Genomic DNA, 14,921 nt, shown 5'->3' with positions numbered 1-14,921 from the left:
CGGTATCCAACTCTTTCCCATTTTTGATTTTTACTACAACTGTATTATATTGAGATTTTCCCCAAATCACATCAATTTTGTTACTACAAATACCTAACATATATATAATAACATATCATATGAGAATAATCATCTAAAGTAAGAATAATGAGAATGGTTAATCTCAATTGTTAGATTAAAATGAAAGGTTAAGATTAAAACATTTTTAATTCAAGTTAAAAACTCATTTAATGATAAAATCTCTATAAGATTTACCAAATAAAAAATCAAATAATTTAACATTTAATTTATCATGTCCTAAAATATCTCAAACATATGATCACCACCGTGATATTGTTTCTATCACAATTCCCATGGCCGTCATCACAACCACCACCATGATCGTCAACCATCATCACCGCCACTACCAACATGGTTGTTGTCATTGTTATTGCCACCACTATCATTGTGATCGTTTCTATGACCATCGTCATTGTTGTCGCTCGTTGCCACCAACACGATGGCTGCAGCTACCGCTAAGGTGGCTGAACTGGCAACAATCGTATTGGTATCGACGACAGTGATCATGGTAGTGATCATGATGGTGGTCGGTAGTAATGGTGACGATGGTGATAATTGTGGTGACGATCTTGATATAAATAAAATCTTTAAGATGTTTGATTTTTTATTTAATAAATATTATAGAGATTTTATAGTTAAATGAGTTTTTAATTTGAATTTAAAATGTTTTAATCTTTGTCTTTTATTTTTAATCTAACAGTTAAAATTAATCATTTTCATTCTCATATTATATTAGATGATTATTCATATTCAAACTCAATGATTATGTACAATTTTAGCCTGTTTTGGTAAACTATAAACATAAGGCACATTATTACTTTTTAAATAAAAAAGGCTAGATAATACTTTAAAAATCAAATAACTCAAAAGACACATAAACACTGAAAAGGAAAATATTTTTAATAGTTATAGTTTAACTTACTTGAGACTTAAATAAAAAAATTAATATAAAAAAAATTAGAATTACAAGAAAAAAAAACCATGGCATAATTCACTTAGCAATAGCATAATAAAATTAGCTAACTTTACTGGCTTATTTGAAAATTCTATGTAAAAATTCATTGAACAAATTTAAAACCAAAAATAAAATAAAAATATTTTTAATGAGCACACACTTTAAATAGAAATTTATATTTTTATTAATTGAGTATTGCTTACTTGACTCGAATAATATTGTGTGTTATAAAAAAAATATTTGTGACCTCTTAACTTCAAAACAATCACCCTGGTAAACTAAATTTAAAAGAGTTTAATTTCTATATATTACTAATGTATAAATTTTTATATTGTCATTTAACTAAAATTATTTTACATTCTTACATGACATTTGAGAGTAATTTTTTATCAAAGTCAATAATTTTATGAGGTAAAAAATCAATAATTTTATTATTTATGTAAACTTTTCATGGGACAACAATATGATTTTTAATTATTATCTGTATATTTAAGTGAGTTCAATAGATATATTCTTCATTATCAATCAACTAAAAATCATATAAATATAATTTTTAAAATAATTATTATAAAAGTTAATAGTTTTTTTTAAATAAAAGTTAATTTATTAATATATATATATATATATATATATATATATATATATATATATATATATATATATAATGTTTGTGATTAAATAAATGTATGAGTCTTATATAGTATGCTTAAATAGTTTCTACACTGTATATATAGAAGTTTTACATTAATATTTAATTATATATTATTATAGATTATAAATAATGTATTTGTTTACTTTAATAATTATTATCTTAAAAATCATATTAACAATAATATTTTATTGTTTACAATATAAAATATTTTACATTGATAATGTATAACCATTGAACTCATATTATTTTTAATTATTTATATTCTTTTGTACAAACTAAGCTATGCAGTATAAAAATAATTTTACATTGTCATTCAATTACAACTCACCATATATGATAAGTTTATCAACTTTTAATATAATTACCTTGAAAGTCATACCCACAATAATTTTTTATTGGTCAACAATGTGAACTTTTTTTACATTGACAATATATAAGCTATGCACTTACAATGTAAAATAATTTTACATTGTCATCTAATTATAAATCATCATGTATGATAATTATCTTGAAAATCATACCAACAATAATTTTTTATTTTTCTTATGAGAAGAAACTTCATTCATTTCAATCATAATAAGAGGAACAATACAACTTGGAATATAATGAAATATGTGGATGCTAGTGAAAAACCTAGATGCCCTAGCTAGAGTATGAGCAACTTGATTTGTTTGCTTCCTTTTGAAACTCACCAATGAGTTTGTGTGATTCGAAAGATAGTCTTTGCATTTAGAGATGATATAATGAAAATCTAAATAACCCTTAATGGGTTTCAATATCGCTTTCAATATAGCCTCGCAATCAACTTCAAAAATCACATTTTCCATACAAAGATCTACCATCCAATTCATTGCTTGAAGTAGCCCCCATGCTTTTGTTGTTCTTGGATCTGGGAAACCATTAGAGTAGAAAGTTTTGGCCTAAACGAAGTTTCATTTGTCTCCTCAAAGGCATATACCCACACCAAAACTGTTTTGATCTTGAAAAAGAGTCACATCAATGTTGCACTTGAAGAAGTTAACATCAAGTTTTTGCCAAATTAAGTCTTCTGGTTGGGTTGGCCTTATGATATTGTCATCTTGTTACTGACGAGAATGAGTCCATTCATGATAATGCTACATGGTAAGATTGATGGAAACTTGGTATTGGGGATCAATATAGTTCCAAATCTTATCATTGCGATGATGCCAAATGTTCCAAAGAAGCATAACAAACTTTACTTGGATACTCTGAGAGAGCTTATGGAGGAGTTTGAACACCGAACCTTTGATGGTTTTGGCAATTTGGACTTCATTGGATATGTAAGATCAAACCCTAGTAGTTCTCCAATATTCATGAACCTGCTTGTAGCCAAAAAATATATGTCAAGAGTTCTCCAAGTTAGTATTACAATAAGAACATAAATTTTCATAGCTTGCTCCCTTGTCTTGCAATTTGACCCGTGTTGGGTGACAACCTCGAAGGACTCTCCACAAAAAATGTTTGAATTTTGGGGGGACTTTGAGATTCCAAAGAAGAGACCAATTTCTAGGCACTTTTAGATCATCGTTATTTATCATATGCTTCATTAAGTGGTGGTATGATGAGCGGACTAGATATTGCCCATTGGTGCTATGCTTTGGTGCTATGCTTCCAAATTACAGCATCATCAGAATTAGTGTTGAGAAGAGAAATTGCTTGAATGGCTTGAGCATCGTGTGGATTGAATATTTGATTAATGATTTCAAACCTCCAAGAAGAATTTGCATGATTAATGAGGACACTTACTGGGATGTGTTTGAGTCCAGGTGGAGGTGGTGTGGTGATGAAAGGGTAGTGGGGGTGTTGGAATCAGCTTTGAGACCAAACATTTATCTTGTGATAGTTTCCCAATTTCCATTGAAGACCTTCCTTGATCAATACTTGAGAGGCATGGATGTTACACCATACACAGCTAGGATTGAGACTTAATTTGGCTTCCAAGAATCTCCCCATTGGGAAAATATTTGGATTTGAAAATTTTTGTAACCATAGCATCTTCTTGGGTGGAGAATTTCCACCTTTGCTTTCCTAGCATGGAAAGGTTGAATCCATAGAGGTGTTTAAAGCTCATACCACCGTATTCTGATAAACCCAGATATTGTATTTTGATGTGAGTTTTCAAGTTATACTCATGCATTTAGATATATTTTATTTGACAAAACTCACGCTTTAGTGAAAGTTTGTGAAAGACAGGTGCTTAAGAGGTTTCATGTGAAAAAAAAACTAAATATCATGAATTTTTGGAGCTAATCAGAAGACCCCGGTCATGGTAATTTTGTATGATCGCAATAATTTTGTACACGTGTAGCAATTTTGTACGTCCTTAGTCTACCTACATCACCAATCACTTAAAGATGGTATAAAGATGGTAAGGATCATCTGCTAGATTTAAATTCTAATTGATAATATTCTTTAATTAAAGAAAGATAGAAGGAGAACTTCCATAGAATATTATAAATATGGAATGATGCCTCTCTTTTGGGTAAGGAAAAAAATATTTATTTTTATCCTTATCTTTCTACGAATTTGGGAAAATCTTTAGGGCTTTTGAGAGCTAAAGAGTGTGAGCAACACCACTACAATAAATCATGATCATCATTCCTTCTTATTGGTATGTCTATATTTACTTTTTATAGGATTGTTATTTGCTTTGATCATGAGTGACTAGTACCCCTAGTCTGGATAATCAAATTACTCATTGTTATTTGCTTTGATCATAACTGCCCAAATGTACTCTTATTCTTATTGTTAATGAAATTACTCATTGTTTTTTGTTAATTAATTATATTCCTTATTTTAATATTTATTTGGAACTCGTCATTCTAATACTTAATCAATTGTATAATAGTGATCATTTACATGTAATTGGTAGATCTAGGTAGAGAATATTTTGCACCAAATTGGATAATCAAACTGTTTAGGTAATCTCTGATGAAAAAGATGATGGAACTCATAAACCAAGATGAAGGTGAATTGGTTTTCAAAATAAAAACAGACTTTTAAAACCAGAGATACAAAATCAATCACCCTTTACACAAAATCCTTGTTAAAGTTCTTTCTTTCAAAAAGATATTTTCTTGAACCTTTAGTAAATTAATTAAGACCAGAATAAGAAAGAAAGATAAGATCAAGAGAAGAAGTACATAACTCTTTATACTGGTTCACTCTCTATCACTAAAGAAGCTAATCCAAACTCGAATTAGATTTTCACTATGCATATAAAATTCTTACAAACAATCACAAGCAATCTCAATTCCTACTCAGAAAAAGAGACATAGGCACCCAACCCTAGGGTCCTCTATGAATAAGAGCCTAAGAGAAACCTACCCTTAGTTCAAACTAGAAACACATATTCTAGCATGCCTTCAGAAATTCATGCACAAACAAGTAATGTGTAAAATCATACACGAAAAACTATAGTCAAAGATAGGCACAACCTAATCAATCCTTTTCGCAAAATCTTGATTGACTAAATGAGGTGTCTTCTTGAACTCAAGAAAGTATCACAATTTACTTATCACAAAAGGATCTTCATAATCAAAAGTTTAGAAGTTATGACTCACTATTTATAAGCACTTTTCTTCTCTTCTTTCTTTTACTAATATCAGCACATGATTCAAGCTCACTTAGAAGTTATTCTTGTTCTTCATAGAAGTGAGAATACAAGGTGGCTATTTATAGAAAAAACATTTATAATCGCTTGTAATCGATTAAATCTACAATGTAATCGATTAATTCAACAAAGTAATCGATTAGATTATCTTTTTAATAGATTAAAGTGTTCTTCCCAAAAACTGGAAACAACTCAAGAACAATATAATCGATTAGATCCTCAATCTAATTGATTAAAGAGTTCTTAATCACTTTTGAAACACTTATAGAAAGAAAAGTAATCGATTATATCACATGGTAATCGATTAAATAGAGACTTCTGAATGAATCAATCATTGTCTCAAAAATAACTATGTAATCGATTATGATAAGACTGTAATCGATTAAACCGATACGAGACATAACTCTACAAGCTTAAAACAACTTGTGTAATCGATTACTATAAGGCTGGAATTGATTAAAACAGAGAGTTTTTCCTTTTAAAGAAATTTTCTAACTTCGAAAATTTTCTTCTTACTCACACATGATGATGCATGATGCACATATGATACGATAGAGACTAAGATGCAACATTCAATATAACAATCAATAAAAGTGCCACTCAAGAGAGTTGAGCATTTAAAAGACAAAACTTCTTCAAGCTCTTCTTTATGCTTCGAGGCTAAGTCTTCATGTTGCTCCCCTTGTCTCTAACATTTGATAGACTAATTAGTCTTTAATTAAACATCCCTAGAATTGATTTTATGTTTTGACTTAAATTGATAAATCTATTATCATTGGGGTATTGACTTAAGGCAAAAAGCATCTTCTGACCTTAATCATAGGCTTCAGTTGATTTTGGAAATCAATAATTAACTAGGAAATGAATTTCATTAGGACTAGGATTGGGGGTAATTGGTACTAGTTAGTCATAATCCCTGGTCATTCTTATCATTGTTAGACAAGTGGCCTCAGATATCTTAAGAGGGGGGGGGGGTTGAATTAAGATATCACAAACTTTTTCTTAATTAAAAATTCTATTTTGATTTTAACCCGAAACCCAAGATTCCTTTAAAAAAGAATTCCTAAATAATTATGCAAATTAAACTTACTGAATAGAAGCAATAAGCAATAATAAATAAAAGAGTTTAAGGGAAGAGAAAATGCAAACTCAGATTTATACTGGTTCAGTCACACCCTTGTGCCTACGTCCAATCCCCAAGCAACCCGCTTGAGAGTTCCACTATCTTGCAAAAGCCCTTTACAAGTTCTGAACCACACAAGGACAACCCTTCCTTTGTGTTCAGATTGCTTTACAACAAGAGACCCTCGGTCTCTTAATCCCTTTTCAGAAATAAGATGAAGAGAAGAAGAAATCTTTCTTGAAAGAGATAGATTGAACAATGGAGCACTCAAAATAATTCCTTATTGAATTGCAAGTGTATTGACCAAGCAATTTTTTAAGAGCATAAGATAATTTTGCTTTTAAGAGGATAAGACCTTTTTGTTCTGAAAAACTTTGAGCAAATTCGTGTTCCAAGTCACATATAAATAGACCTTTGATGGCCATCAAAAAATCATTTGAACAGATGTGACTCTTGGAAATTATTTTCTGAAATTCTCCTCTGGTAATCGATTACAAGATTTGTGTAATCAATTACAGGCTTTAAAATTTGAATCAAAATGTTCAATAACTGCTGGTAATCAATTACCATCCATGTGTAATCGATTACACATTATAAATTTTGAATTCAAATTTCTAATGACTGTTGTAAGCATTTTCAGCTACTGGTAATCGATTACAATCCTCATGTAATCGATTACATGCCTTAAAAAATATTCAAAATTATTTTAAAAATGTTTCAGGAAGTGTTTTGGCCACTGGTAACCGATTACATCCTCTGGTAATCGATTACCAGAGAGTAAATCTCTTGTAAAAACATTTTTGCTTAAATTCATTGGCCAAACCTCTTGCTATTTCAACTTGGAATTCATTTCCTAAATCACTAGAGATCTTCTTGATGATGTATCTTGAATTTCTTGGATTTTTGTCTTGAATTAAACTTGAGAAGTGCATGATCACATGGCATCATCAAAACATCAAAGTCAAAGTTTTTGCTTCTACAATCATCACTGAAACCTCGCTTGACATTTGCTTTCTTAAGAAAACCATAATCATAAAAATATATAAACTGTTGCATTTAATCGTCTCTACTATTAGTTTAATAAACTTAACTGATTATACAACTGGTCCTTTCGGTTCAATATCCAAACATTCGATTCCACTATTACTATTGCGTAGGGTACATTTGCCCTTGTGCAAGCCTAACAAATTCTATGCATCAAGTTTCTAGTGCCGTTGTCGGAGACTAGTTGCGAAATTCCAAACTAGTTTAATTTTGTTAAACCAAACAATTTTGTTTATAGAAATTCCTTTCTTATTTATTTAATGTATTTCTATTTATTTTTATTTTATTATTTTATTTCCCGTTGCACTTGATCTTCTCCTCTATTTTGTAGTGCATGCAAACTAGGTCCCAGAATCCACCATTGCAATACAAACTTGATATTGATAAGCTAATATGAAAACTTTGTGTAGAGATCCGTGAAGAGAGAGAAAGAGCAATGGAAGCTAATTAGGCTTAGATACTTATGGACTACCTCACCCCTACCTTGGGGGAAGCCAACATCATCCAACTTCTCGATATGTGTGTGGTTGGAAATAAATTTAATTGAATTACCAATAGAGTAAGTTGATCAACACAGTGTGATAGAATTACCAATAGAGTACATCAGACTCTATACCTTTCCTTTCTCTCTCAATGGAAGGCATGGGACTAGTTGTTCTTACTACCTAAGAACAATATCATTACACGGAACCAATGCACAAGTGCTTTCTTACGAAGGTATTTCTCTCCCATGAAGATGGATTAATACATCAGGGACATTGAAAACTTTGTGCAGAGGGAGCAAGAGAGTCTACCTGAAGCCTAGGAAAGGTTAAAAGAGATGATCAGAAGTTGTCCACACCATGGCATTACTCAACATAGATTGGTCAGTCTATATTTTCTTTGGTGGAGTGTGCTAACACAATGGAACAAGTTTAGATGCTGCTTGTCAGGGTAACCTCATGTTAAAACCCCCTATTGATGCCATCAGGATCATTGAAGATATGTGCTATAACCCCTATAACAACTCAAGGGATAGAAGGATTATGAAGAGAGACATCAACCAGGTGAAGAAAGATGGTCCCCAAATTGAATTAGGAAAGTAGATGCAAGCTCTAACACTGAAGATTTAGACACTCGTGAGAGCTCAAGTCCTATCACTACACTTTCACTCCCAACATGTCATAGATGTGGGATTGTGCATGAACTAGAAGAATGCATTGTTAATGATGAGTTAGTTGCAACCATGGATGAGAACAATTTTGTTGGTGGGAAATAACTCTTATAATCAATACCCCAACAATTTCAATCAAGGACAAAGCTTCAAGCAAAATCAAAGGATGCATAGGCCTCAAACCATGCAAAATTAGAGGCCTAGACAAGAAGAGAGACAACCTAGTCTTCAAGAAATCATGTTTCAATATATGGCCCAAAATGATCAGGCATCAACATAGTAGAGTATTCATAAAGTCATGTATGTTCCACTTATCTGTAGTAGAATTCTACTTATTCCATGCTCAAATATACATCCAAGATTCTAGAAATAATAACGCTAGTGAGAAACAATTGGACCTTGTCACTTGCATGGATGTCACATGATTTTAATCATGTTGCAAATACCTCGGTTAGTTAGGATATGCATTCTGGTGTTTTGGAACAAAGATGAAACTTTTCTCTTGATGTTATCTTCAAGAAACTTATGAAAGACTCCCTTGTGATATCTTAGGCTTTCTTTGTCTTTTGCTTTTTGTATTTATGCTTCATCCAAAATAAAATAAAAAACTTAGGATTTAATTTGGTAGATTTCTTCACTATTATCTTTTGCATAAATTGTTTTTCATATGACAATTATCATTTTTTTTCAACACAAATATTTGTAAACAAGAATATGCATAACTTTAATGACATATTTATAGATACAAACATTTATTTTTCATTTTTAATCTATGTAAATTCTTTATTTTTTTAATTTTAATCCTTGTAAATTATATTTTTTTATTTTTAGATCATATAGTTCTTTTTTTCCGTTTTAGTGTCGTTGACATCATTGTTAATATAACATAGGTTACATGTCATTTTTACATGACATTGGTCATGTCATATTTTGTTTGTCACATATGATGTTAACAAATTTTTTAACAAGAATATATAACATACATAAAAATTGATAAAACATAAACTTATTCAGGGTAAAACTGATTTTATTAACAAGAAGTACAAGACATGATCATGACATGAGATTCTACCAAAATACAGATTTGAGCGGAATCTCCTCAATCCAATACATTTCATGAAATTGAAAAGAACTTTGAGAGAGTTAAAAAAAATGATAACTCAGATGGATCAATTTGATATTTATGTCAAAAATAAAAATATCGTAAAATGACCAAAAAAAAAAAAAACTCTTAAAGAGTAAAGTTTGTAAAATGATGAGAGTGAAGGGATTAACTATGTAATTAAGCCAAGTTAACAAAAAGATTCTGAGTAACAGTAACAGTAAGCAAGCATTAACCCATCTTCATCCTAGTTTCTAGCACAAACTTTACCCAACGATTCCATTCACCACTGCCACTACTGCTCAAAAGTGATCTTCCGCAAAAACTCCATCCTTTTCAATTCCCATTCTCTCTCTCTCTCTCAAACCTGCTCTCACACATCAAATCCAACCACCCACCCATGTGAAGAGGGTGAGGAGCAGAAGAAAAACCCTTCTAATGGAAAAACTCTGAAATTAGGGTTTGGTTTCCCCAAAGGGAGAGAAGAAGAAAAAAGAAGGAAGGAGGGAGGGGATGATGAAGCGGCTGTTGGGTGGGCCCGGGACGATTAGCGGGTTCCTGTTGAGGTTTGGGCAATGCGCATTTGGTGCCGCTTCGATTGCTATTATGGTCACTTCCTTTGGCTTCTCTAGCTACACCGCTTTCTGGTAATCCACTATTCCCCTCGCTCTCTCTCTCTCTCTCTCTCTCTCCCTCTCTCTTTTTAAAAAAAAGTTAAATTAAATTAAAACCGATGCTTGTGTTTTGGGGGATTTTGTTTGTTTAGGGCGTGTTTAGATTGGGGGAGGGAGGGTTAGTATTTTGTTTCTAGAAATGAATGAGGGGCCTTTGGTGGAAGGTTACATGATAATCTCTCTTTTATGGGTTTGCTTCCAAAAATGCTTTTGGTAAACCTTTACGGTTGTGATTTTGTTTCTACCTTTGACATTGCGGAAAATTGCGGACAAATACGGCTGATGCGGCTACAATTGCAGAGACTCCAAAAACCTTAATGTTGCGGCTGCAACTTAAAGCTTTGGCGTTTAGTACCTGGAAATCAGCTAGTGACGGTGATGCCGCTTGGGTGTAAGTGGTGTTGGTACCAGACAAAATAGAGGATTGAATGAAAACGGGATTTTCAATTGAAGGATTTGGTGGTGTCTCCTTGATTCTTGAACATGGGTGTGTGGAAAATACACGGATGAACTTTGCGTGAAAAAAAAAAATTAAAGGAAATGACAAACTGATTCTTAACTGTGAAGATGAGTTGCACTTGTTTTTAGGTTGTAACGAATTGAAAAATAAAAACAATTATTGTTTATTCCAAAATTTCCACTTTTCACTTTTTCCCACTTACCGAATTGAGCTACGCTGTTCAGATGGATCTCCCAGAAGCCAAATCGTTGTAGGGAGAGTAAACTGACCTGGACCAGTCAATGAAATTATAAACTTGACCAGCCCAGCTCAGATCTTAGTTTATGAGTTTCCGAGCTTGAATATGGGCTGGAGGGTACAATGAGCTTATATTATAAACTTGACCATGAAATGTATTGAAATAAACTAGCATAGCAAGAGCTTATTTTGATAAGTTTTACCACGGAACTTATTGAAATCAGTTAAAAGGTGTTAATTGGAGTTATGAGCCATTTTCATAAGCTACGTAAGATCTTCTATCACTTCCTTATTTAATTTATTTTTTGTTTCATGGTTTAAGATAACACTCAAAATTTTAGTGAACAAGATCTAAAGTTTTAAACTACGGTTGTGTTTGAAATCATCTAAAATTGGAAATGATTTGATTTTAATTAATTTGATCCAGAAATAAAAGTTTATGTTTGGAAATCATTAAGAAAGAGTGAGATTTGAATTGATTTGGAAATCAAATATTATGCTTGGAACTCATAAATCTGGAAATCAAATTGAGTGGTTGGCAAAACAGGTTAATAAGGATGATAAAATTTAAAAACCAAATCCTATCCAATCCCACTAATTTGATAGGATTTCTACCCTAAAATGAGTCAAATCCATGGAATTTTACTTATCAAATCAGTTCATATTTTTTAAAAATCCAAATACAAGAATTGAATCTCATTTTCAATGTTTCAAACACACTAAAAGAGGATAAGAATTTTTCAACTTCACTATATATATTGTTTTTTACAGTTTCAAAAATGTCATCTCATCATAGAAAGACAGTAAGACTTTAAGAGCTTCACTACATTAAGCATTACATTATGAACAATTGCATGTTTTTTGATAATAGTGAAGTTAGAAACTAGTTCAAGCCTGTTAGTGTTTTTAATTCTTATAGAATATTCTAGGTGGGAGTGTCTAAATGAGTTCTGGCTGCCCATGGACCATCCTTTGGCTCATGGATCAGCTGACTTAACCTGTAAATGGGTTGAGCTGGATAAAATTTTGAAAATCTATTGCTTGTGGTGAGATGGCACTGACCCATGTTAACATCTCTAAATCTAATCTCTAATATGACTATGTCTGAGGTGCTTTTTCAATTCAATTAGTACAGTGTTCTCACCAAATATATGTTTACCCTTCTTGAAAATGTCCAGATTGGCAGATTCTGATTTGCACTGGAAATTAGTTGTATTGTTTTGTTTTGTTCCAAATCCTAATGGTATGGGGATAATTTTCTATTTTTATATGCTTAGTTGATTTTTTTGAAGTTGAGCAATGAATGAGTGTAAAACTCTAGTCTTAATCCTTGTCCCTTGAGATTCAAGAATTCTAAGGGCTCTGGTCTATTGGGAATAAGAGGATTTGAATTGATTGCTTGTTCCTTACAGAATAATTTGGTTAAATTTAGTGAGAGGAATACTGTGCCATGTAAGGGGTTCGAATCCGGAAACAGCCTCTTTGCATATGCAAGGGTAAGGCTGCGTACAACATACCTCCCCCATACCTTCGCATAGCGAAGAGCCTCCGGGCAATGGGGTACGAAGTTTTTTTAATACTGTGCCATGTAAGATGCTAATGGTTTTTTTTTTTGTGTGTGTATGCCATGGGCATTGTTGTAATTTGTAAGTAGTGTTTAAGTCATTTGTTCACTGCTCTGGTTTCTAAGATAGTATTGTTTACTACTTAATGTTATTTCTTTTGTTTTTCTATTAAGTAGAAAGTGGTTCCTTTGTTTTTATATTTCTATTTTGTCTTAAATAGATTGTCATATTTTCTTGTAAACATAACTCTAGTACTTCCCTGCACCTTCAGCTATTTAATTGCATCAATGGGACTTCAAGTGCTCTGGAGCTTTGGACTTGCATGTCTTGATATTTATGCTTTGAGGAGAAAGAGAGACCTACAAAATCCTATTCTTGTCAGCCTGTTTGTTGTGGGTGATTGGGTAATAATCATGCCACTTCCTTTATCTTTTTCCTATTTTCGTGTGGAAAAATAATTTCAGAGGACAATAATGTGCTTAAACATAATCATCACTTAATTGAACATAAATTGCTCCTCTATTAACCATGTGCTAATGCAGAATAGTGTTTCTTATTTGGTCTATCTTGTTAACGGTGCTTGGTGAAACTTAAAAAACTTTGGTAAAGTATTGACTAGATCGGGCTTCCATCTCTGAATTATACGTTGTAATAATGATGGAATTGGAATCAATATTTCCCTTTTCTTCTATGGTGCAATTTTTATGTTTTGATGAAAATTGAGGTGACTAGCTGGTGAGATAAAATCATGGTGATTTATGAGATGCAGGTAACAGCGACTTTATCACTTGCCGCTGCATGCTCATCAGCAGGAATTGTAGTATTATACACAAGAGACCTGACTGCATGCGCGACTAGTAAGCATCTCACATGCAACAGATACCAGATTTCTGTGGCCATGGCTTTTGTCACCTGGGTTCTCACAGCAATGTCATCGCATGTGATGTTCTGGATCTTGGCCTCAGTCTAGCTTGACTTATTTCCTTTGCTAGACATATGACCACCATAGATATCACAGTATCTTTGATAGCTCTTGTAAATTTTGTTGTATCAATACTTGTCATGGCATGTGGGCAAAATTTTCTCTCTTGTCCCTTCTCAAAACTTTGATTGATTTTTCATTTTTCAATCTTGCCACGCCTTTCTCAGTCTAGATATAGATTCTGGTTTAATGTAAGCCTTGGACATGATTCTGTAAACTTCCTTATTGTAGCCAAGAATCAAGATGTTCTCTTTGTGCTGGGTGCATGCGGTTGTGTGTGTGTGTATATATATATATATATATATATAATGACAACAATGAGAATTGAATCTAAAGCTTAATGCATTTACTCAATTCCTATCACAAGGTCGATCCTAGTGGGATTGCATATATTCTTATTTATTACTGCCTGTAAAACATGGAAAGCAACTGTAGTCACGTTACTATAATTTAAAATCCATATATGCAAATTGCCTATAGTATGATTTATTTTATTTTGAATAAACTGAGATTCTGGCATCACAAAGAGGACCTGCCATCCCTGCTAGGTTAGTTTGGCACCACAGGCCCCAGGGATCCAAACCAATAGAAACTTTATTGATGAAAAAGACAAACAAAAAATAAGAAATAAATATAGGGGGCCAAAACGAATCAATGCAAACAATTATTTGAATCTATAAGACCGGAGTCCTATTTTTTTCCTAAGGATATCTCCTCTTACAAAACTAGGGGGAGAACCCAACCAATTAAAACTGTGATTATTAAAACCATAATTGGCTAGCTATTAAATGATTGGAAAGTGAATTAAATTGTGCAAGTAGTAAATACACTACAATATCGAGTCGTGTTCATAGGAACTTCAATTGATTTTTCAAAACTAAAGTGCAGAAATTAAATGTACCATAAAATCAATAAGCATTAAATAATAAGTAAAAACAAAAACACAAACACTTAGAAGGCAAAGCCCTTGAAAAATTCAGAATTTTGAAGTTATTGGGTGTTTGGCTTTACTAAACCACTCTTGGTGCAATGTTGATGATGTTTCACTATCCAATGCTAATTTAAGTGCTACTTTAACCCACTAAAATACCTTAATCAAGATTCCTCTAGTAAAATGACCTAAATCATTTAAGTTAACTCCTAATTCCTCAGCAAGTTAAGTCAAGTGATTTGGATCACAACAAGAGTTTAAAAATAGAGCTAACAAACATCATTTTGTCCCTAAACATGAGTTCATTAGATGTTACTTATAGTTCTTAGTAATGATAGCATTTCCGAAT

At 32.2% G+C, this 14,921-nt stretch overlaps 1 protein-coding gene across 1 annotated transcript; it reads left to right on the top strand.

Moving 5' to 3' along the window:
• The first annotated feature begins 9,931 nt into the window (after positions 1 to 9,931).
• Positions 9,932 to 13,896, top strand: LOC114414995 (CASP-like protein 5B2). Its single transcript, XM_028379479.1, has 3 exons — positions 9,932 to 10,370; positions 12,931 to 13,063; positions 13,429 to 13,896. The coding sequence occupies exons 1-3, from the start codon at positions 10,237 to 10,239 to the stop codon at positions 13,627 to 13,629; spliced, it is 468 nt and encodes a 155-aa protein (XP_028235280.1). The 5' UTR covers positions 9,932 to 10,236; the 3' UTR covers positions 13,630 to 13,896.
• The last annotated feature ends 1,025 nt before the right edge of the window (positions 13,897 to 14,921 follow it).

Source organism: Glycine soja, chromosome 1 (genome assembly GCF_004193775.1).
Source record: "Glycine soja cultivar W05 chromosome 1, ASM419377v2, whole genome shotgun sequence".
Taxonomy (NCBI): domain Eukaryota; kingdom Viridiplantae; phylum Streptophyta; class Magnoliopsida; order Fabales; family Fabaceae; genus Glycine; species Glycine soja.
The sequence above is the reverse complement of the archived record's forward strand: the minus strand, read 5'-3'. Positions and strand labels throughout refer to the sequence as shown.